This window comes from Sylvia atricapilla, chromosome 15 (assembly GCF_009819655.1).
Source record: "Sylvia atricapilla isolate bSylAtr1 chromosome 15, bSylAtr1.pri, whole genome shotgun sequence".
Lineage (NCBI taxonomy): Eukaryota > Metazoa > Chordata > Aves > Passeriformes > Sylviidae > Sylvia > Sylvia atricapilla.
This window is the reverse complement of record NC_089154.1, coordinates 8,016,264-8,041,428: the sequence shown is the minus strand read 5'-3', so window position 1 is coordinate 8,041,428 and position 25,165 is coordinate 8,016,264. Positions and strand designations below refer to the sequence as shown.

At 44.3% G+C, this 25,165-nt stretch overlaps 1 protein-coding gene and 1 long non-coding RNA gene across 2 annotated transcripts in view; one reads left to right on the top strand and one right to left on the bottom strand.

Moving 5' to 3' along the window:
- The window catches only part of LOC136368044 (uncharacterized), a 229,319-nt gene that overhangs the window by 6,277 nt on the left and 197,877 nt on the right, over positions 1-25,165 (top strand). The gene's annotated exons all lie outside the window — the stretch shown is intronic.
- KDM8 (lysine demethylase 8) lies at positions 133-6,359 on the bottom strand. Its single transcript, XM_066329990.1, has 6 exons — positions 5,636-6,359; positions 3,899-4,031; positions 2,967-3,008; positions 2,081-2,230; positions 918-1,010; positions 133-824 (listed from the first exon to the last, which is right to left on the bottom strand). The coding sequence occupies exons 1-6, from the start codon at positions 6,319-6,321 to the stop codon at positions 660-662; spliced, it is 1,269 nt and encodes a 422-aa protein (XP_066186087.1). The 5' UTR covers positions 6,322-6,359; the 3' UTR covers positions 133-659.

The following is a 25,165-nucleotide window of genomic DNA, read 5'->3' as shown; positions in this document are numbered from 1 at the left end:
GTAGGACTGGACTTGGGACAATGCTAGCTTATGTCTGCAAAGTGCTGAAAAATACATCATATTCAGATTCTTTTGGGTTTTAATTCTGGCACTTCTGCCTCCAGTTTTAAGTAAGAATGCTTTTTCCTTTAAGAGTGACTTGGAAAGGAACCAAGGACTGGCTATTGCCAGACATCACACTGAAATGGCAGCATTCTTGTCCTTGGCAGAGATGTGTGGCACTGTAGAAAGGCTGTAGCAGCAGTTCAGGTCATGATTAATCAAAGTATAATCAAACTTCAGGTTATCTAACTGCACTTAAACTATGGATTAACTTCAGTTATGTTCTAGGCTTTAACAATCTTGTGGTTTAGGAATGGTACTCCCCAAATTCATGTTCCCACCAAAATGCTCCAAACCATGAGATACTTGCTCACTCCCTCCTCCCCCTACCTCTCCCCTCATGGTCAAGAGAATTGGGACCAAAAGATAAAGTTTATGAGTTGCAGTAAGAAAAATTTACTGGAAACATCATCTTTCCACTTACCCATTGTGATTATTTCACCATGCTTTAACAAGAGTTTGTTGGGTTTTGCTCCATCTCTAACCTCTCCTGAGAGAGAAATGCTACTTCCCTGATTTTCAATTTCCATTTCAGTGCTGCTGAGTACATCTCAGAGCTAGGACCACCAGAAACTGACAGAGAAGCTGAGCTCAAGTGATCGCACGTAATGCCAATATTTAACTGGAATAAACAGAATCTGTCCAGGCATCAGAATGCAGGACTGAGATGCAGCCTTTGTGAAATTTGGAAACTTGACCAAGTCCGGATCTTCCACATCAACCTATAAAAAAACCAGTCATCAGAAGAATGTCTTTACTCAAATATGAATTGATAGATAACATTACTGATATTAAAATTTCAGGCAACTATTTACCTGACTAGTGTTGTGAAGAATTTGGCTTTCATGGGGGTACAGGTTTTCTGAATCTTGTGGTGAATAGAGACGGATATACTTTCTTCCAAATACCTGTATATAATAAAAGAAATGTTTTCAATTGGCATATTACTGGAAGCTGTGGGCCATAGCTGGCATTTAACATTTAATAGTAAAATATACCTGATTACAAGAAATTTAATTATCTTTGTTAGTAATAGACACTGCTATAATAAAAAGTTAAATCAGGCTATTGGAATTCAAGTACATCTTCCCTTGGAGCAGATAAAAATTTGAAATAGCTTGGGGAAGGAAATGCCTTTAATCAGACTGCTTTCAATTCAAAGTTTAAGGCACCCAATTTATACATCATTATTTGGGCTCTACATAGCTAGAAATAAGAACTGAGAATAAGGAGGCTGTTGGCAAGGAAGGTAGGAGTGACTGGGAGGAGACACAACCAGGACAGGTGACCCAAACTGACCAAAGGATATTCCAGACTATATGACATCATGCTCAGTATATGGGGGAAGAAGAAGGAGGGGATGTTTGGAGTGATGGTGTTTGTTTTCCCCTGTAATTGTTAAGCATAACAGCTTCTGCTCTCCTGGGAATGACTGAGTATCTGCCTGCCCATGGGAAGCAGTCAAGTAATTCTTTGTCTTGCTTTGGACATGCATGGTTTTTGTTATTAAACCTCAATCCACAAGTTTTCTAGCTTTTACTCTCCCCATTCTCTCCCTCATCCTTCTGGCTGGAGGATGAGAAGGTGGCTGCATGAGACTTGGGGACTGGCTTGGCTCAAACCACACCGCCAGAAAAAGAAAACTCCTTAGTACAACGTGACAGGATCCAGATTCTTCCCAACTCTGTTACAAATTCCATGTGACCTTGGAAAAGCTGCTGCTTGTGATTTCTATCTATCATCTGTAAAACAAGGGTAAGTAACAGTCTCTCTCAATGAGCAACACTTGTGGTCTACAAGATTACATTCAGTATTAAATTGCCATAGTGACAAATGCAATAAAATAGCAAATTAATATCTACATGTTTTCTATCCTTTGATTGTTCCTCAAGCTGTCTGCTCCCCTTGTCTCTAACACCATAAACATTTTCTCTAATGCATGCATTAATGGCATGTGTAGAGTAACAAGAGTACATACCTGGGCTAAAAAATTTTGCTGGGGATCCTGATGAAGAGGTGAGATTGTGCCTCCTGGACCAAACCAAGCATTAATGGTGATGTCATCTTCTTCCCCTTCCCCCAAGCAGCAGTAGTCAGGGATACTGATATCTTCTTTCAGTTCTGGGATCTATTTCCATAAAGAAAGGAACATTAAAAAAAGGTATGTGCTGGCTTGCCAAAATACATAATTCATAGAATAGATAAGCAAGGCTGAACAAAACAAATGATTGCCTGGTCTGGCAAGAGTAGGAGAAAAGTAGCTGACCTGCTAACAATCTGCAGGAAATGTTCTCAAATTTTCTATTCTAGTGAGAAGACTGTTGGAAGAAGTGGGAGAAATAAAGGGGTGTCCTCATTCTTCAGAGACCCTTTGCTTTTGCAGAAATCAGAAACACCCACAAGAATGTTTGCTCTTTGTGGAAGAGCAGCTGATCTCTTCTATACTATGTTTCCTTCTCTGTGAGATTCCTTCTTATGTCTCCCACCAACCTAAGCTCTGGTAAACTGGAATGACATTTCAGAATATAGTAAAAATATCAATGTTGAAGATTTTCCTGTCCAAATCTCTTCCCTGACTTGTGAAATGGGTTTCCACATGATATCCTCCTAAGTATATGCTACATTGTACTGAAACAGCACTAGGATTGAATGTCTTCATCTCAAAAGGGTTTTGTTTCCATGTCTTGCAGCCAAATGGAACAAACCTCTCCCTCTGTTCCTTCAATTTATGGGAATGGAAACTTAAGAATTTCTGTGAATTCTCCTTATGTCCTTCAATCTAGTACAGTCAACATTCTCAGAGACAACTTGTGCTACAAAATGAACATGACTGTAGGAAGTTAAAAACATCCACTCAGTTTTACCTGATCAAAAAGCTGGTGCTGGGCAAGGTATCCTACACTGTTCTGAAATGACAGCAGAAAAAAAAACAACACAGTAACATACAGGTACAACAGTGAGTTAGTTTACTTACAGGTGAATAGAATTTACTTACAGGTAACATCCATTTCCAATGTCCTATTCAGAGTACTATATTTCAACAGTATAAGGGGGTCTTCAGAAATAGCAACTTATAGCTCTATCGAAATTGTGAAAGTGTAGGTGTGTCTCCACAATCAATATATCATCCAGCTTGAGTTAGTGAAGGAAGCTGGGACTCCCTATGGGGTCTTGACAGCTGACAATGCACTGCATCTTTCTAGCCAGACCCTGCTGGCCACAGACCAGTTCTCCTTCATGCCCTAGAACTATTTCCATACTCTGTTCCAGGGTGCACCACAGATCAGTTTCCTATGGCACATGGTCCTTCCTGCCAGAAGGCCAGGAAACAGAAATAGGGGCTTGGGATCCTCACCTGTGACAGCAAAAGGATTCCAGATGTTAATCAACTTTGTGTTTTTCTGTCTCATGGCATGTAAATTTGGATCTGATCCTAAATCCCACTAAGCAGTTTAATGAGAAAGAGGAACAACACTGCTGGCTGAGGATCCCTTATTCTTAGATTCCACCAGCCAGGTTTTTGCTGCATATGTAAGTATGTATGTGTGTATGTATTCATCAAATTCCAGCCACTGTACATTTGATTATAGGTAGAAATCAAATCTATCATTGCAATAATTATTCCTAGCTTCAGGTCTTGAAAATACGTCAAACCTTTTAATTCAGAGCTGTGCTTACAGAACACCCCCTCCCTTGATATCACCTCAGAGTAGATTTGTTGTAAGCAGAACTGTTGTCTACACCAGCACCATGCTGCTGTGTTTGGAGATGGAACAAACGGGTGTAACAGACCTACCTCACCCATGATGTACTGGCTGATGAAGTCACTGACAGTCATGAGCTGCTGAGACCATTCCTCATCTGTGTACCGAGCACCCAACTCCACGGGGACGGTGCGGCACCCTGCGACTTGACGGAAATAGTCCACACTGAAATAAAGGAAGTCCCATCACCTTCTATACTGCTCTCACTAATTTTGAATCTAAGGCAATCAATCCAAATCAGTCTTGTTGGGTAACAAAATTCTACTCTCCTGAGTTTCTCCTGACTACATCCAACCAACCAGAAGAAAAAGGCAGAAGAAAAGAATGCAAGCAACAAGGAAATTAGCAGGCAGGTTTGTGTGTATATGAACCCCCAACTTTTTGCCTCGGTTGTTTCCTTCCAAACAAAGAAGATTTAAGCTGTTACTGTCTCTTGGCAAGGGATAGCCAATCTTTTTGCTGCCTGCTGCTGCATTTGATAAAATGTTGTATCTTTTACTTAGTAATATTAGGTCAACTCTCTGTCAGTGTCAATGCAGGTGCCAATAACACCCATTCCAATTGCAGCCAGAGGGATTAGTTTGATGAGTGAAATACATCTCTCCATGGACGACAGTATTAATTAAACAGAGAAGTTCATCTTTTTAAGTGCCTTAAGTTAACCAGTGCAGTATCTTCCCTCAAAAATGAATAAAATCCCTATGGCATAACAAGCGTAGCCACTTAATTTTACCTTTGGTTGTTGAACTACAGCAATTACTCAAACTAAGCATGAGTGGTTTTTCCCCCTTTCTAGGGAATCATGACCTCCACCTCACAAATATGTGATGCTCAGTATTGTATGTGTGGGCACCATTGCGTGCACTAACCAGGCAGCACAATGCTGTTACTCACTCCTGAGTTTCAGTGGTGTCTGAAACTCGAACAGTCAAACAGAACATTGAACAAACATCGGTGCTTGGACTTATGAGTGACAAAGTCAACCATGCTCACTCATGGCTCCGAAATTCACTTTCCACTGCGCTAATTATTGGCAAGTTCCAAGGGGTAAAAACTACTGCTGTGTGTGTGACACAGATCCACTGAGCTGTGAGCAGCTCACGGGCACTTTGCAGTGTGCACTTCTGGTGAGCTCCCAGGTGCTGCCACGGGGCTCCTGGGACGGCTGAAGGCTGGGCAGAGGGCAGCCTTAGTCCATGAAGAGGCCAAAGGGTCTCCTCTGCCCCGAGACAGTCCAGCACCTGCCGGGTGATGCCCTGAGTACTATGAAAAGTTTCCTGTGACGGAGGGGTCACACTTGCGGCTGCTGTTAGGAGCACGAAAGGACGAAGCAGGCCAGCAGGAGGTTAAGAAGGAAAGCTTCTACTTTATTTTTTTTGACTCCATATCTATACAAATTTACAGACAGGCCAAGATTGGCTACACAGGTAGCCACCTCTTTGACCTCGTTGGTGAACATCACCATCAATCATCTTTCTCCTCCCAGAGGAGAAGAATGTAAACAAAGATAATTTTCTAAAAACATACATAGTTTACTTGAAGCTGCGTGAGAACAAAATGCAAACAGTGAAAAGCAGGCAAACTTGAGGCAACAGTTTCCCTCATCTATGAAGCATCTTCCATAGAGTACTAGAACAGCACTGCTAGTAAAATGCACTGCTCACGGTACCCAACCTCTGTGACGGTCCCTGCCGCTCTATCGAGCATCAAGATACCCAACACGGAACGATCGTGCCTTTACTCGGACAGGGAAGGAACTTACTTCTCACCTCCACTTCTTCATACACGGCCAGTGGTCCATGACGCCCTCCAGGATCACGGGCCGCTGGGGAACGAGGTAGTTGTCTCTGAAGTGCTCCAGCGAAGGACAGCGAAGGTGCGGAACGCCCTCCTCGGGGCGCAGGGCGGGGGCCGGCGGCTGCAGCCGGCCGCTCGGGCAGGGCCGCTCCCCCTGAGGGTCCGCGCCGTGCGGATCGCGGGCTGCGGGCGCTGCCTCAGCGCGGGGCAGGTGCGGCTGCAGCGCCCGCACCAGGCGCGCCAGGACGTTGTCCAGGACGGCGGCGCCCATCAGCAGCCCCAGGTCGCAGAGCCGCACGGCGCGATCGAGCGGCCGGCCCGCGGCCACCACGGCCAGCGCCCCGAAGAGGCAGCCGTAGGCGTAGACCTGGCGCCAGCCCTTGCCGATCTCTCTCCACGGCCCCGCGTTCAGCTTTTCCCAGGAGTAATCGCGCAGGACGTCGCTGAGGCGCTCCAGCCCCGCTGCCTCGGCGGCTCCTGGCCGGCCCGCCGCGCCGTAGAGAAGCGCGCGGGCCCGCCGCAGCAGCGGCAGGACGCACTCCTCCACCTCGCCGCTCAGCGCCAAGGTCAGCCCCTCCTCGGTGCGGGGCAGCAGCGCCCGCACCTCGGCCCACAGCGCGGGGCTGTTCGCGCCCTCCGCGCTGCCCGTCGCCGCCATGGCCGCGGCTGAGCCGACCACCGCGAGGCGGCGCTGTCGGGCCGGACGCGCGGGAGGCGAGGGGCGGGGGCGGGGCCAGAGACGGGGCCGAGCCGGGCAGTCCGTGCCGGGGGCGGGGCCGGGGCCGGGGGCGGGGCCGGGGGCGGGGCCGGGGCCGGGGGCGGGGCCGGGGTCTCTCCCGTACCGGCGGAGTTCGGTGCGGCCGTTCTGAGCTGTGCCCTTGGCCAGCGAGTCTGCTGGAATTAGGGGGCTGTGATCGGCGCTGCTGTCGCAGTAAAAGGGAGCGCACAGACGCGGTGAAGGTCACGGTCTCCTCTCCCGGCGTGAGGAGGTGTCTGCCTGCGCTGTGGATCCTCTCAGTCCCCGTCGCGGGATAGCGGAACGCAGGCGGTGCGTGCCGGGGGAAGGGGAGATGAGCTCTTCCCAGGCGACCTTTTGTGCTGCAAAGAAACGTCTGTGCCCGGCCGCGTGTGCTCGAGGAGCTGGAGTGGAGCCCAGCGCGGCTCCGAGCCCGTGTCCTCCCGCTGGCTCGGCTGCCTGCTGCAAACCTGCACATAGGACGTGCTTTCTGCGCGGGATATGCACAGAAGTCTTCTTTCTAACGCCCTGGCCACTGCATCTCTGAGCCCCAGCTTGCTTTGATAATGTGCCCTGAACGTTCTCCGGACTTAATACTTGACTGCAAAGGCAAACAATATTTTACTTAAAATTCAGCGACTGAGGAATGTTTTAACATGGTGAACCAAGGTCTAAACCACTGTAACAAGAAATTAGCGATTTTTAGCTCCTAGTTAGGGTTGAAATCTTCAGATTTCAGACAAATCCTTTTAATAAAAAGTTAAAATGATCATTTTCTGTACTGAGACACTCACTCTTCTTTGTTCCATGCTCAGTCACTAATGCTTTCCAAAAAGGAAAAAAAGTGAATCCTTCTGTTGCTGGTGGTGGCTCTCCCCCTGCTCCCCAGCTGTCTCCTTGAAAGGATCACTTCTGCTCTCACACTTCTCACACTTCAGACTTGTGCATTGCTTATCATGCTGGCCTGTCTATTGCCTGTCTTCTGACTGCCTTTCTCTTGGCACCTTGAATTCCGCTTGTGACAGTGTGATTTTAGCACCTTCATTCAGTATTTTCTCCTTAACTGCTAAATGTTAATATATACTGCTGTAGGAGAAAGTATTTAAGCAGCAAGGATATTCTTGTTAGACCGTGTGTTCATTATTTGCAATTTAGGATGCTAGCAAATGTTGTTAATCTTGTGTCTTTAGGCTGTCCACTTTTTATAACCATTTACATTAACATTTACTTGCATTTAAGTTGGTTAATACAGTTGTCATTAAAGAACTGTTTTTGTAGTTTAAATATGAGTAATATTTTCACAAGTTTCATTTTGAAGATTAGAATTTTCTTTCTGGAATTTCAAATAACACCAAGGTCTAAACAAGTAATCTCCAGCACAGCAGTGAGGCATTGAGGTCCTGATGAGCTTTATCAGTTTCACTTCAGGTGAATTCTGATACAGCATCAATAGTCTTGAATCACAGAATGGACTAGGTTGGAAAAGACCTTTGAGATCATCAAGTCCAACCTGTGACCTAACACCACCTTGTCACCTGGACCATGGCACTGAGTACCACTTCCAGGCTTGTCTTAAACACCTCCAGCGATGGTGACACCACCACCTCCCTGGGCAGCCCATTCCAATGCCCAATTACTCATTCTGTGAAGAGCTTCTTCCTAATGTCCAGCCCAAAACTCCCCCAGTCCTCTTGTCCTGTCACTGGTTGCCTGGAAGAAGAGACCAACCCCCACCTGGCTACAAACTCCTTTCAGGGCACAAGAAGTAACACTGAAGATTTTATTTCTCAGGACCCCAGGCTGCTGCTCATCTCCTCAAGAATGCCATGTCCCTTTTGGCAGTTTGGCACTTTGGAATTTACACCCTCCTTAAGGGGAGGATGGCAAGAATATAGACCCAGGCTCTTCTCAGTGGTGTCCAGCAATAGGAAAAGAGGCAACAGGCAGAAACTGGTGTGTAGAAAGTTTCACTTGACCATGAGGAAGAACTTCTTCACTGTGGGAGTGAGATGTACTGAACAGTTTGCCTGAGGAGGGTGTGGAAAGTCCCTTCCTGGAGATATTCCAGAATGATCTGGACATGATCCTGTACCATGAGCTCTGGGATGACCCTGCATGAGCAGAGAGGTTGGACTGGAAGATCCACCTGGGGTCCCTTCCAACCTGAACCATTCTGTAATTCTGTACCAGGGAAGGTCATCCTTTCCCTCATTTCCAGGGCTTTTGGAATGCTTTTGGGCATGTTCCTTCACCGGCCATTGCAGCAGGTCAATGCCTGTCAGTATTGGCAGCATCCAGGAGCAGGGATGAAGTGGGGACAGGCTGGAACTGCTGCTGCCCTGCCACCAATGCTTAGGCTGATTTTGCTTCCAGGAGTGTTTGACTGGTGCCTTCTGCGAGTAATATACACAATATGCTCATTTAACATTGCCCCTGATCCTGCCCACCCATGCTAAAAAAAAAAAAAAAAAAAAAAAAAAAAAAAAAAAAAAAAAAAAAAAAAAAAAAAAAAAAAAAAAAAAAAAAAAAAGTGAAAATGGAACCTAAGATGCCCTCTGGCACTTAAATGGGAATATAACTTTATGACTGCCATGAGAGCCATAGTTGGCTCTTATTTTCCTTTACAGGAAATGATTGTTTCCTCTTCTGCAAGAACAAAAGTGTAAACACATAAGACTGAAGATTTTTGATGTCTTTCCAGATTGCTTTTTCTGTTCTTCTGAACAAGAGATGAATGATTCTGATTAAAATATGTACAGAATTAATTATTAAACATAATTTTCCTCAGATGAGCAAGGTCTTCCTGACTGAGAATAACACAGCCATGTATTCTGATGGTATCTTGGAGTTGAGTGTAATTGTGCAGCGACAGTGTAATGACGGATATATCTTTATCAACCTGTTCCCTGAACTGTGTTTTTATCGCTGCCATCTGCTCGGCCGAGAGTGGCAGCTGCCAGGTCTCACAAATAGTGCTGCCATGTACTTTCATGTAGAACAACATATTGTTGTAATTTCCCTGATATTACTAGATGAAATAACTTTAAGTGAGATAAGGTGACATTTTGCATGGCACTTTGGAATGCCTCTCATTGCTTTGGGTATAGGACACGCAGTGTTCTTTCTGGAGCAAGCTATATCAGCACACCCAGTTCTACTTTCAGAATTCACTGGAAAATACTTATTTTACAAAATCATTATGTAACATCCATCTGGGACATATGTGTCAGTACTGAGACAGTCAGTATTGGTTACACATGTAGCCTTAGTTACCTTTGCTGGGTGGAAATTATGTAAGACTATTTTAAAATTCTTTTTCCTTATATCAACTTGAATCCCCTTCATATTTGCAAATATGTTCAGACAGCTCCTTCAACATTAAAACATAAGATCTTTACAACTGTCATGAAGGAGTGTTTTAAGGTTGCTCAAACAATCACCAGCAAAAGTATCAGCAAAAGCACGTTTAATATAAAAGTGAAAGCATGAAAAAATTTGTTGGCAAAGTTAACTCTACTAAGTTCTCAAGAACTAGAAAGAGCAAACTGAAGTCTAGAATCAATCAGTCTAAAACCAGAATGAACTCCAAAATTATCTGTGTGAAGGCTGGGTGGTGGGGAGGGGGGAAAAGGGTAAGGGTAGAAAATTATAAGGAAAAAAAGGAATAAGGAAGACCCTCCTGCTGAGTCCCAAGGTTCAGAATGGACCTCTCTGCTAAACTGAGCTGGGGCTTGACCAACAGTTTAGGCCTAAAAAAGGTTTAACAGCTCTTAAATTTAACAACACTTAACTGATAGCTCAAGTTAAACATTTTAACAAAAGATTCATATAGAATTTACTATAGCACAATAGTAACTACCAGGCCTAATTTATTTACAAATCTAAACTTCTTAAAAATTTAAAGGAGCAACATTTATAGTACATTTCACATAGCATATTCACATTTGCATGCACAAAAACCTAAACACTGTGTACTAGGTATATACCTGTGAAAAATTCCCCTCGAATTCGGTGAGGGATTCACATTGGATGCCTTTATATCTTGTCATAAGACAAAGGATTGAGCCTCAAGGAGTGGGGGCATCAGTCCATGATCTGTCTTGTCATTCAGCAGTGGTTGTCTGAGTATAGCAAACAAGAATTCACTGGCTCTGAGTGGCCCCCCTCAAAAGGAGGTCACAATTTGCAGCCTGCTGCAGTCCAGGAGGGTTCAAAAGGTCTCACTCAGGACCACTGTTTATAGGGTGGCAAGAGAACGGACTTCACTCATAGTAATTTTTCATCCTGGCTTCAGTTTGTGTTGGCAACTTTCTTTGAAATTTCAGTAACAAAAATGTTGTTCCACTCAGGTTATTATTCAGGCAAGAAAAACAAGTTTTCAAGGCTGTTTGTTAAAAACAGGAGCTCATTAGACAGCACCACTTCCTGGAACAGACAGACACTGTTTCTGATAAGCTCAGGAGGAGCTTGGTGCAGATGCTGTTGGTCAAGGCCAAAGCCTAGTCAGCGTTTCTTGGGTCATAGCGTGGCCCAAGAAGAAATGAAGCAGATGCACTGCCACAAGGACCAACCTTTGAAACAATCTTTATAGCTGCAGGTGCAAAGAAAACTAAACTGGGATGTCTCTTATTGCTAATGAGCATTAGTGAGAAACAGCCTTTCTCATAAGGCAAAAAACCCCATTGTGATGAAGAAGGTAGAATATGGATTCCTGATTCTTCTATCATTTTCTTATCCAAGTGCTGTATTGGCAGCCTGAAGGTCTGAGGCACAGAGAGCTGCTTGGGGTCAGCCTGTTTGAGCCCTGCTGCAGGGAGAAAGGCCTGACAGGAGTGTGGAAGGAAGAGACAGCATGAGCCCTTTGTGTTTCTCTGGTTTATCCAAATGGTTGTGTAGCTTTGGCACTTTGTTGCTAGCGAGAAAGAAGCCATTGAAATTGTGAACATTGTTCTCACAATGACAAACAGAGGGCCAGGCCAGAGAAAAGTCTCTTGGCATTTAGCTGCTGATGTACACTCTGGAAATGTAAGGCTTACCTGTCATTCCAGTAGTGCATTTCTGTAACTGAATTCCTTCGAGGGAGGGGACATGATTTATATTTAGAGTGAGGTTTGAGCAATTCCAGACTGAGCCCTTTGGCCTGTGAGGCCTGTGGGCCTCTTGTGCCTGCAGGGCCTCAGGCCTCTGTGGCGCAGGAGAAATTCTCAGTTGTGGCGCAGCCAGAATTCACTTCTCACGTTAAGGTTTCTCGGGGAATTACAGGGTTTGTTATGTAGAATTGTAGCCTTAAGACCTTAGCCACCTTAAAGCAAGGATTGTTTACATATTTTGTGTGACCTATAATGTCAACCATGTTGCAAATGTATAAAAATCATTGCGATAAACAATAAAGTGAGAACGACATGATAACTGCACCAGTTTAGACATGTCGTTGCTCTGTCCAACCTCTCACTATTAAGGGACCCTTTTTCTACACATTTCAAGGGCTGATGCAGGCTCCTGGCATTGTACTGATCTCGAGCACACACGAGATCCCCTTTTTATGCTGAGGGCTGGGACATGTCATTTTCGTTAGCCACACTTTATATACATTTATGTACCTTAAGAGGAAGAATATATATTCATATATATAAACATCTTTGCCTTCCTCCCAAGATTTAAAAGTCTCATTTGAAACTTGTGCTTGGTTCATCCCCTGGACTAGGGCCATAAAAGCTGCATTAATTTGTTTTCTGCTCTAAGCATACACATTTATCTGTGTTCCTACATCACGTTCTTATTAATGAGCACACCACAATTGTTGGTTGCATTGCCTTTTGTTTCTGTGGATGTTTTTGAAAGATATTTTAAAGTCTTTGTTGGAGTTTGCATGTGCTTCAAAAATTAAATTTAGTCTGTGATTTTATTACCCTTTTTATTTAATTTATCTTAACTGTTGCTTTCAAGCTGTGAACCAGCTGTTGACTTTGAAAAAACATTGTTCAATTTGAAAGGAGCATTTTAAAGCTTAATGTAATGGCTGTAAGTAATCACTACAGCAATTATATTCTCTGGTGTTGTGCGTCACTATAGCAATATTGGAGTCTGTAAGAAAATGTAGGAAAGGAACCCATCAGGTTCATATATGTCTCATTTTTGCCTGCAATGCCCAGCATCTCTCTGTTCTGTGTAGCTTGGTGCCCCTGCTTGAATTTTGTCAGAAAACCAGAAGTTGCACTCTTGTGGCTGCATGTTTGCCCAGCAGCACAGGGGCTCTTGGTTGTGCGCTTCTTGGACTAGAGATGGGTTTTGCTTTTTCCCATGTGGGTAGATGGTTGATATGCTGCTCTGCTGCCTCCTCCTGACTCATTCCAAGATATTGTGTGGAATTTTGGGGTTGCTTTTTCAGGAGCAACTATGTACCCACCTTGCCTGATGCCTGTCATAACAAAACTCCTCACAAAACATACAGAGTCTGGCCAGGATGGGAGATCTTGGTGTCCTGTAAGGTCAGGCCATGCTCCGATTGTGCTCTGGAAAGCATGATAAGGAGAATTAACAGAAATGGGTGTATTTTCATATGTGTTCTGAGAAGGAACATCCTCCATTTTTTTGTGAGTAACTCTGCAGTTCAGACAGGCTGGAGCTTTTGGGGAAGAGAATTTTCTGGATCACTGCAGTGAGGATGAGGGAAGAAGCATGCACTCTGCATCTCTTCATGTTCTAATAACCCATGAAAATGCTATGCAGCTTCTTCTGCCCTAGAGATTCTCTCCATCACGATTTTTAAAGGAATGTAAGGCACATCACTGTGGAAATAGATTGTATTTCCCAACGAGTGACCCAGTCATGCTTTACACACAGCTTGTGTTTGAGAACTGCAGACAACACTACTGCTCCAAAAGGCAGTGCAGAACTTAGGCTGTCTCTGCTTTTCAGAGTCCCAGAATGGGTGGGCTTGGAAGAAGCCTCTGCAGATTATCTAGTCCAACCCACTGCTAAATTCTTGAAACAGGTATTTTTCCAGTGTGTGTTGCAGCGCAGTTCAAGTCACCTGTCAAGCTACCATCAGTTCCTGTTAACAGCTCTGTGAAATAACAGTGCAGGTGGGAAAAACCCACTAGGAGGCTTAGATTCAGCAATACACTAAACCTTCCCTAAATCTAGTTTGTAGCAAGATCCCTTGGAATATATATCTAATGGCAGCAAGATCTGATGCAGTATAATGACAATAACAGGAAGGGCAAGTGTGCAGGGAGAAGAGGGCATTTTTGAGCTTGGGATGAATGGGAGGCCAGGCTTAATACTGAGGCACAATTACAGATGTTTGGTTGCCAAGGCTTTTAAGAAAGAATAGAATATGCATCTGGAAGTGGGTTTTGTGATGGCACTTGTAGGAGATGGTATTTGTGGTGCTAGAACTGGCATGATCCTCTGCTAAGAGGCAGCTGTGCCTTGGCATGGGAACACCCAGCTGGAATTTACATGGCTGTAAAATGAAGAAATGAGATTCTCACAAGAACAAAGGCACAACTGTCTGTATATGCAGTGTACATGTGTGGGACATCTCCCGCAAAAGGAGTTTTAGTGTACTTTCCCATTTCTCCACCTGTGTGTAGTGAGGAGCAAAGCAAAAGCTACAGATGCAAGTGTGCTTCAGAGATCAGGCATGTCCCTTCTGCACACCTGTGGCAGAGGCTGGGCTGGTGATCACAGAGGTCACAAAGGGGCAGAGACAGAATCCTCATTGTTACAAAGCCAATATGACATGTGAATTACACTGTGTCTTGTACGTATATGTGTGTGTATAAATTAGACACTTAAAGAAGGTAACTGCTGGGATGGAGACAGACATGGAACAGTGTTCTGGAAAGTTAAAAGCTTAGCCAGTGTACCAAGGTATTTCTTAATGTAGCAGAATGAAATTCCTTTGGGTGCAGCAAATGAGACACATTAAGTGTAATGTCCTGTGAAATCCTAAGAGCCACTTTCAACAGATGGAAAAAGCAACTTTAATACAAACCCAAAAATTGATAGACTCTGCCTTTGGTAATCCAAGTACCAGCTTACACTTTACAGTATCCATTACTGGCTGTGAATTGTATTTTGGTTGTTAAATGCACTTGCTAGTTTGTCACTATATAGAATTTAAAATTATGAATCCTCTGTTCTGCTGTTTTCTTCACTAGGGGAAACTAAACAAACTCTGTGACAAATGGCTCCCAAGTCACACATGCTGTTTCACTCTCCTGTCTGCTGCACCAGTGTCGCTGTTCTCAGTATGGAACTGAACACCTGGGCTTGAAGCTGGTGGTAGGAGTCCCTGTGGCAGGGATGTCAGGAGGCATGTATGAAGAGTCCATTGCCAATGGCAGAGGTTTAGGCTGGCATCCTGGAACCAGGGAGCTTTTCTGCGCCCTCAGAAGAGCAACATCATCATGTAAGTGGGATGTGAGTGCTTACCCTTCCTCACCACCTCTGGCCATTTTGCTAGTGGGGCACCTCCCAGCTGTCCTGTGCTATGAGTGACTGACTTGATGTAATCCAGTGTAGAGAACTAGAAGTGATGAGCAGAAGGGAGAATAATCCTAATTTTGTGTAGACAGTCAAAAGTACAGAGGTGATTGTTAAGTAATGAATGAGACCTGGAATAGTAATAAATACTTCCATAGAAAAGCTGGAATAGCACTGAGTCATAAGAGTAAATAACATGTTAGGAGTTCTTAGAGAAGCAACAAAACGTGTAACAGGATTATGTCCTTACCTAAAGCTACTCTGAAGTGAGTGGTGTCTGTCTGGGAAGTGCTTGCTCAAGAGCACACTCCAGTTCCTGCGCTCTAATTATCCTAAACGCCACTGTATTTTTTTCTGATTTATGTTTCCTTTTCCTCACTTGACTTTGCTACTTTTGCTTTCTTTGATATTGGATTCTCTGTTGTAATTACTACTTTAATCTGTAATGTTGCTGCGTGCCTGCCCCAGCTTTTGGCCACCCTTAGGGCCAGTTCTGGTAACAAGTCAAGGTGCCTCTTGGCTGTAAGGTTCCTGCAGAAATAACTCCCAAAATAAATAACAGGCAAATTGGATATCAGAAAAGAACTTTTAATAACCTCTGAATTCCTAGGGAACTACATCTTACATCTCTGTTAGGGACCAATGGCTTCAACATAAGTAATGATCCTCTGAAATGAAAAATAAAGGAACATTGTTCATCAGCCTCTGTGGACTGGAATAAGAATAGACTTTGGTGATAAATGCAAAATGCAAAGATGTCCCTGAGTGGGAGATGAGAGCATAGGAATTAAACTTCATCGAACTATAAACATAATCTCTGACATGTGCCACAGCTTGCCTCCAGATAGCTCCTTTGTATATGATTGCTCTAGCTTTTCCTTCTCGTGCCATCAGAAGAAGCTAAAGGCATTTTACTGTGACAGCATTCCTGGCAGCCCTTTGTGGCACATGCCAGACCATGATCTTCCCAGATGGAGTTGCATCTTTCAAACAGCCTTGTGCTGAATTCTCTCAATGACTTTCTATTTTTTCCCCATACTGATGTAATGGTATAATCCTCCTTGTTCCCACTTCAGGTGATTCATTGATATTTTTATTTTGATTGTTATCTACCTGTTGTTTGATACTTGCTCCTTTTCCCCTTCAGGAGTTTATGACTGGACAAGCCCTTTTTGGTTCTGGGAAACATATTCTTGTCAGTGGGTGGGCCAATTGCTTTGTCTCTGGACGTTTTGCTTTCTGAGCTATAAAGATCTCTGTTGCAATAGGGCAGTGCCAGTGTTTTGAGTCTGCGACTGTGATCCAGTAGCAGAACTCACTGTGGTGTGGGTGTGATGGCATGTGCTATGGAGGAGACCCCATTTGTGTGCTGTCCACTGCATAAGGATGGGAAGAAGGGAGTATGGGTTTTGCTACCTTTAATCTCCATCCAGCTGTATGTTCCACCAGGTGCATGCAGGAGGTGTTGCTGCTGCCACTAATGCAGCACCTGCTCTTTTGTCTCCCTTTGCATTTCCTGAGTGCGTATTTGTCCTGAAGAAAGGCTTATTCTCGCTCCTTGAGCTTCAACTGAAGACAAGCATGTTTAGTGCTGTAGAAAAGGCCTTTCTTTTTGAGGAGCTCTTTAGCTTTACTAAGATGAGATTCTTGGTGTGTCTGTTCATGCAAAGCAGCCCATCATTCCCTGTGCAGGCTGTGCTCTGCTCCTGAGGAGGGCAGCATGGGTTAGCTGATGCTCCTCGCCTGGAGTTCTGCTTTACATTCCAGCCATGTTTAAGGCAGAGCTAGTGAAACGTAAAACAGCATTGAAGGAATCGGTAGTAAAACCCTTGGCTCTGTGATGAGATACCTGGGCTGAGCAGAGTGATCCCCATTCCTGTTCTTACAGGAGAATTTGCCTCTTGGTAGTGGTTGTGCTGCCTGCTGCAGACTGACACCAGTGTCTGGTGCTGGGGGACCTGCCTGCAGGCTGGTCCCACACTGCTGCCCAGGGGAGAGTGCAGACACAGAAAAGCAGGTGCATGAAGCCCCAGTGCCTCCCTCCCTTTGAAGGACTGACCCTGCATATTGGATGGACTCCAGCATGACTCCAGCCTTGTGGACAGGGTGTTACTACCTGTTGAACACTGATGCTGAACTCAGCCTCAGCTCTGTGGTATGTGTACAAAATAAAAACAGGAAAACACAGATCGCCTTTACCAAGGAACTTGCACGGTGGTGGGGTATGAGGTATGTTTTTCACTAAGAGAAAAACACTGGGAGACCTAAGGAAGGGATTCCTTAGGTTCAAATCTGGGCACTTCAGTGCCTGACTGTCTTATAGGTGATGAATGGAGAGCTTTTTCCTTGAAGGAGAAACCAGGATGGCCTTAAGCATGCAAGAAGCCTGGAAAATCATGTGGAAGTACTTGTGACATACACATTAATACTAGATGAACTAATAAGGATTAATATTAGCAGGAATAATGCCACTGGATATCACAATGATTAGACTATTATAATAATGAGTTTTCCAGAAAGGATGATGACAGGTGATTTATATACTATACAGGTATTTCTTCTGTGTATCCAGTTGATAAGCAACTCTGCCACTTTGCTGCAAGAATTTGGGACTGCTCCTTATTGCTGAAGTTGTCCACTCTTCTAGTTAGTCAGTCCACCAAAAAAATCCTAGACAGGGAGGGAGGGCTGAGTAGACAAAAAGGGTGCTGGTGTCTCATTCTTTGCCTGCTTGGGGAGAACTGTTGTGAACCTGGCCCTGAGAATTTTTCGGGGGTCTCTGGGAAAAAAGGAGAAGTCTGTCTGGAGGCATGATGCAGGGACAGTTTTACAAGCACCACTTAGATGCAGTAATGTGGTGAAGGTCTGACTGCATTTCTACCACATGCTCTACCTTTCTGCTCTGTTGGTATCAGCTGCTGTTTTCCTCTCTGATATTCAGAAGAAATCCCAGTGGGATATAAACTTCTGTTGCTATAGACAGTCTCACATAGTGTGTATGTGTGTGGTCTTCAGCCCCTAGTCCTTGCATCTGCCCTTGCTGGCCTTTTTTTCTTGTTTTCTTTTTCAGATCATCACTCTTTGTGTTGTCTCTTGATCTTGCCATGTAAAACACTGTCTGTAGGTAAAAAAAAAAAAGTCAGTGAAATTTCTACTCAGATGTAACATGTCAGACCAACCAGTGGAGCCTGAACAAGGCAGAGGCAGCTATAATTAGCACCTCTTATGGAAGTGTGGAAAGATGGTCTCATTGCACAGCAGCACAAGGGCATGGACATGCTAGTTCCTGTGCTCAGTTTGGCTTGCAGGAGCCACAGTTTTGTTGGTGGCACACCTCTGTCTGTAAGGATTGGCACACCTCTGTCTGTAAGGATTGGCAGGGTGACAGCATTAGCTTGGTGTCAGCTGCTGTGTAAGCCAGACTGTGCTGCAGGATGATCCCAGGTAGCCCTGGACACAGGCTGAGCTTAGCAGCTTCAGCCTTCCACCTTTCAGAATCAAACTAATCTTGTCCTTTATGCTCCAGGCAGAGTATTTCCAGTGCATTCAGACCCACATGACTTTTTAGACTGAAGACATTGGTCTATTTTCTGCCATTATTTTCTAGTAAGTTTTTCCACAGTTACAGCATTATGGCAAGGCGATTAAAGAAAATATTGATTTCATTCTGATACAGAAGCTTTGAAAATTTATTAACCATTAACGTTCATGTACAATCAAAACATAATGTTTTTCCTATTAGTCAGATGTTTAGAGTTGTTAATTTGACTTTCCAGAAACAGTTGCCAGTAGCATAAATGGACCATTAACTAAATACATTAACACAGTTTGTTTCAGTGCAATTAGAGACCTGTAAGGTACGTTTTGGTAAGTTGAAAGTGTTAATACAGACACACACATTTTCAGCTCTCCTTGAAAATATGCGTGACAATGTCCCAATTAACCGTCTATTCAGATCCAGATTTCATAAAAAGGCAGGAGAGAGCTCTGAGGCACTTCCAGGTGTTTTGCTTAGTCAGGTCTGGAAACCGTGGTTTGAATAAATATTGGCCTCCAGAATGCCAGTGACACAGGGCACAGATAAAATTACTCAGAGGCCCAGGTGCAGGAGCTGCTGAAATATGCCATATGCCTGAGTTCAGGGTCAAACTTCAAAAACAGATTGTCAGAATATGTCATCTGGAGACCACAGTTCTCAATTTCCCAGCGCTGTTCTCAATGCAGAGGCCAGCACACACATTGCGTCACCCTTCTGCTCTCAGAGCTCTTGCACTCACAGTCAGTGCCTCACTGCAGCCTCTGGAATCTCATCTTACAGATGTTTACCAACAGGGAATTTCCAGTCTTGATGTGAACTGGTTGCCTTTTTTTTTTTTTTAGCTGTAGACTTACAATGAGATGTTCATATTTTAAATATGGTGCAATGACATCGATAGTAATAATTATTGCTTGCATCAAAGCTTTGGAGATTAGCCATGGATCATGCACCTAAATGGCAAATGGTTATAATAGCTCTGTACATGAAACATCAAAGTCTGAGGAAATGTTGCTCTGTTATAAAAAATACATCAGAATGATCATTCCACTCCAAGCAAAGTGCAGAACTGTAAACGTGCATGGAACAAATGCAACACATTTCATACTCATTTGAGTGTTTCAAGTGTGGGAAAAATTGATTCCACAGCTCCAATTACCAATCCACATCAAGTGAAGGCTGTATTGAAAGTATGAGATTTTGCACAATATTAGGCTTAAGTTGACTCCTCCTTTTGAAAATGTATTTGTAATTAGGGCCTAGAAGAGCAAGAAGCAATATTTGGGGTTTTAATTTTTTATATGCTCCCTGGCAGAGAGAGAAGTGGCTGAGATTGCATAAAATCCTTAAACCCATGATGTTTCAAGTATCCTTTTGCTGAATTGAAATGGCTGTCTTGTAGATTAAAGGAACTGCACTGTATTTTTCTTTGTTAGGAGAAAAGTATTCCAAGCAGAGTGAAGCATGGGCTCTCTCTGCTGAGCCTAGGGACAGCTACTGAAATAAAAAAAATTGCAGAACAGTCACTAGAAAAACAGAACCTCTGAACTCAGCAACTGAAATTCCTAATTACAGACAGGCTGCTGTTTCTCCTGCCTCATCACAGCTGTTTTGCTTGATCACTCCCCCAGCCCCAGTGGGATGAACAGTGTGAGGATGTGGTGCCACATGTGCTCCCACAGCCAAATCAAAGGCCCAGCCAAGCCTGTGCCTCAGCCGTGAGTCTGGAGGAAATCAGAGACCTTCATTAAAGTTTCAGAAAAACCTAACTGGTATGAGGACAGCATTCAAAAATGTATTTGGGGGAAAACAAATATTGTTTTAACTCTGTTAATAATTTATGTGTTGCCAGCAGAGATCCTCCTAGCATTAAGGGAATTGAAAATTAAAGGCACAAAGACACTACTTTAAGAAAACATGTTGATAAATAATTAATATGGCACAGACCTACTGGAATCTGAAGAGTGTAGGTTTTAGCTTGTCTTGTCAAACCTATGCTTTCTAATACCACAGTTTCTCCCAGAATGAGAGCATGGTCATTTTTGGTTTATATCAACAAAAGCTCAAGTTGTTTTTAGGCCCAGCTGGAATAATTCACTGGCTTCTGTCAGTATCTTGAGCCAAGCCCTTGGGATCCTAAGCAGAATACACCCAAAGATCGTGGCTTTCTTAAACCAAGATGCATGAAAGATTGCTGATTATTTAGAAAACAGAATAGACTGTGCCTTTTCAGGGAAGCTACTGCTTGTCAGGGTCAGACTGGATGAGGATAAAAAACACTAGGGGAAGAAGAAACTCTGGCAATCCCTGTTTAGCAATTTATAAATAGCTAAATTTATTAGTATTTAAGTTACTAATAAATTTATATTTATAAATTTATTAATAATTTATAAATAGCTGGGAGAGATGCCTTGGGATATGTAATCCAAAGGAACAGCTACTGCTTTAGTTTGTGTATCTCTAGAGAGATGCATTTTCAATGGTGAGGCAAATCTTGGGGGCCACTCTGAAAAATCCAAAAAGTGGCTGGCACTTCCCCATAGCATTCTCCCTGATGGGGATCTTAAATATGAGAAATAGTGCAGCTCAGCATTCCACAGAATGCAGAATCGTCATTATGACCAAAGAAAGGATGGACACAGAACGTGCTAAGGGAAGTAAATATGGAACATCTTCATTTGTCTCCACAGCAGCTCTAGCCCTGCTGTGACAGAGCCTGCCAAGCAGCACTCTGTGACATCACTAAAGGGTTCAGCTGGTGCACAGTTCTTGACAGGAAGAGACACTGTCATTTCCAAGCAATATCCTCAGCACCATGTTAACTAACAGAGCTGCTGCCATCTCGGAAGGTCTGTGTCTTGCTGAAGGGCCTGTGAGCTCTTTAAGCTCCCAATTTATTTCACTCCACTCTTATTTTTTAGGATTGGTATAATAAAGCAGCTAGTAAGTCAGGCATAATTTCTGGCAGGTTTTCAAATTTAAGAAGCTGCACAAGAGCATCCGTAGAACTATAGTTATCCTTTAATTCCTTTAAATAAAGCAAAAGTGAATGCTGCTTCTTCATTTGAAGATCTTTAGTTCAGTACTTTAATGCAAAAGATTTGTTTATATTGGTGGAATTCCTAAACACCCTTTTTTTACTACAGCTAAGTTAATAATTAAGGAGAAGAGAGAATATCCATGAATGCTGTTATAAAAATAATTCCTGCCTTAGTTCCAAGGAAAACTTCCATGTAGACTGAGAAAGTAAGGGTTACTGACTTGAAGGGGAATTTTTTCCATTCTGAATAAAATAAATGCAGTGGTGAGGCACTGGCGAGTGCAGACTATGCAGACTGCAGCTGAGTGTGTTGTGCCTCGGGTGGGTGCCCCTTTTGCTGTCCCTGGTGCACTGATGGCACCTCTGGCACCTCTCCCACAGCCAGCAGGACCTCGCCTTCCTGCTTGCTGCCCTGGCTGCCCACAGCACCCAGGCCTTGCTTCAAACTGGAGCATAAAGCTCATGGACTTGCAGTCCTGGGAAGGCTGGGCCTGACATGCCAGAGGAAGAGCTGTGAAAAATTGCCTCTTCCCCACAGTGATTCCCCTAAAGGAGAATCCATTGGTGTCAGTATGGTTCCTTCCTCTGCCTGTGGCTGGTGGCAGTGGGTGGGGTGGCTGTGAGTGCTGTGCAGGAGCTGCTTCTGGGCAGCCCCAAGAGCCCCTCATTGTGAGTGCTGTGAAGTCCAGAGCTGGTGTCCTGCAGAGAATGGCCCCTTGCAAGGCTACATCTTTCCTCAGTCGGTCTTCCTGTCCCACTGTTGCCACTGCAGCCACTCATCCTTCTTCCACATGTCCTTGCTTGTGACTCTCTGGCTCTCTTGCTGCCCCAGCTGCCCTGCTCTGCCTTACCTTCCTCCCACTGTCCCTGCCCTGCCCACTGCCTGCCCCAGCTGCCACTATTGCTCTCCTGATGCAGGGACACCATCTCCCAGTCCTGCTGTTGATGATGGGACAAACATGTCCATCCAGACAGCCCTATTGTTAGTTAAAGATGCTGACTCTGGGAGCTCCATGTCCACAAGGCAAAGCTGAGAACCTGCCTGATTTAACAAGGCAAGGAAACAAACCAGTCAGAGTTATCTTGATCTGAAGCATATTCTAGAAGTGATTAGCTGCCTAAACTTACTCTGTAATTATCTGTGCTGAGTGGTTTCTGCACATCATTGCCCATTTTTCTGAGTGTTTTTATCTAAGTTGATAATGGAAAATGAATAAAGCCTTAGTTCCACTCTGATTTTGACACTTGTGCCAGAAAATATCTGAAGATGAATATTTTTGTGTTCACAATAGTTAGATTAATATTTAATTTGTTGGCATCTAGCAAGCTGATTAGTTTTTCTCTAATACTACTCCACTTTGTAATTACAGGAACCAGCTCCTCATGGGGAGGATGCTGCCTGGGGTAAGAGACTCAGAGATCATCCTGACATCACTGCAACCATGATTTCACCAGGATAATGTACTGCAAGGTTATTGTCATATGAAATCTCTACTCCTGAAAAGAGGTACAGGTACAAGGGACATACTCTGTATCTTCTGAGGAGAGGGGAGGTCTGCCTTTGATTGCATTTAAACTCAAGTGGGAAAAAGGTGCAGCTGTGTCAAATGTTGGGGAATGAGTGACCCTTGCCTGCTGCTGCAGGTCAGACCTTCTCTGGTGATGGAGCCTAGCTGATGCTGCAGGTGTAGGGGACATGCCAGAGCACTGCAGGGGGGTGGCAGAGGTAACTGAGACACAGGGACTCCTCTTGCTGGAGATCCTCTGCCTCTTGCTGGGGATCCTCTGTTGAGCTTGGGGAGAGCTGCTGTCGGGTACTGGCAGTGACAAGCCATGGAAGGACCCTCAGCACCACCACAGAAGCAATCTGAGAGAAAGCTCCTTGAGGCATGGGGGGCTGGCTGATTTAGGGGGGCTTTCTTTGGCCACAGCCATTAGCAGATGCTTCTGAAAAGCCTGTAGCAGACATGGTGAGGAGTATTTGAGATCGTGATTAGAGTCCTTCTGGAGCAGTGTCTGTGTTCGACCACTGCTCTGAGCTAGCAAGAGGAGTTGTGCTCCAGGAGTGTCTCTGAAGCCTGTTGAAATCCTGAGTACAGCTGGGCTCCACAGGATTCTTGGTAAAAAGCCGCATGTGATCCTGGGGTCACACTGACCTTCCTCTGTCAGCCTGATAGCAAATAATTTCCCTGGCACCTTGTGATGCTTATGCTGTGAAAATGGGCTACTGAATATTTGGGGGGTGTTGATGATCCCTCCAGCTGGGGACAGTCCTGCCTTCCTGATTGAAGTAGGCAAGTTGTCCACTTCCATTTGGCTGGATCCTCTGGGGGTAGACAGGGGAGTCAGCCTGCTCTTGGGGATACAGAGGCAACAGGCAAATTCACATCCTTTGTTTCTAGGGTCATGCAATGTTTTCTTCATAAATGGGACTATCACATGCAATTCAGTCCTTCAGGTGATTGAGCCTTCCCTGTTTCCTCAGAGAGCAACTATGGCTCAGAATCAAATGCAGCCTTTAGAATTAACTCATCTGTAATGGCAAGTAAGTCTGGATTCTCCTGACCAGCCATGCACAGTAACATCTCAGTGCCATATTCATCTTGCACTGTCAGTTTTACCCAGCTCCTAAGCACTCAGGAATAGCAACACTGTCAGGGTGTTGTTATTCATTCATTTTCACCCACTTGAAGTATATATTGTTGTCATAATCTGGCACTTTACACTGGGAACAAATTCCCCATGCCGACAGGGATTAGGGCTATTTTTCAAATGCTGCTGACTGTTAATTTGTACACTGTATGAAGAGAAAAGGTCTTGTTAGAACTCCATTGTGAGCATTACTTCACCAGAGCATAGTGGGCATTTGTCTCAGATAGCCAGGGGACAAACGGGTGTTGGTGACAGGTACACTGAGCATAACCTCTGTGGTAGTGTGTGTTCAGTGCTGCATACACAGTTCTCATTACTGCACCCAAAACTGAGCTGAAGAGCACCATCCAAATCCACTTGTTCAGCATCTGACTGTCTAATATCTGCTGGCTGCTCAGCCTCCATTCCACATTACAGTCCTCCAGAACTGGGCCAAAACCTGATCAGTGGGAACTTCAGGTACTTTCTTTAGCTGCAGTACACTCCTGAAAAGAGATGGCAGATCCTGAAGAGTTCACAGCTCAGCTGGCAGCTCTCACAAGCTGACTGTCCTGTTTGCTTCCAGACTACAGCAGCAAGTGAAATGGCTGCTGCTGCTGGGCCATCCTGAGCTCTGATGGGTCTTTGGTCTTCCTTCACAAAAGGCAGAAAAATAAAAAAGAAAAATTAGTCTCTCACAGGAAAACAAGTCGAACCAGCAACCTCTGCTACATCTCATGGCTTACCTAAACACAGGCCTGGACTAGAACATTTGCTGCAACCATTTAGTGACCCATGCTTGTCCCAGATTCATCTTATGAACTGGAAAAAGCAATTTATCTGCCCACATGTCCTGAAGTACTGATATTTGTCAAATCCACTACTTTGAAAGCCCTAAATTTGAGCTACTAGATATGCAGAGAGAGAAGCAAATAAAAGCTGGCTGTGATATGTGTGCTTCATCTGGGTAATATCCTGGTAAGGCTGGATTTATTACCTTTATGTCTTAAGGCCAGGCAAACCTCATGGGGTCAGTCATAAAGTAGAACGAGGCAGGAGAAGAGTTT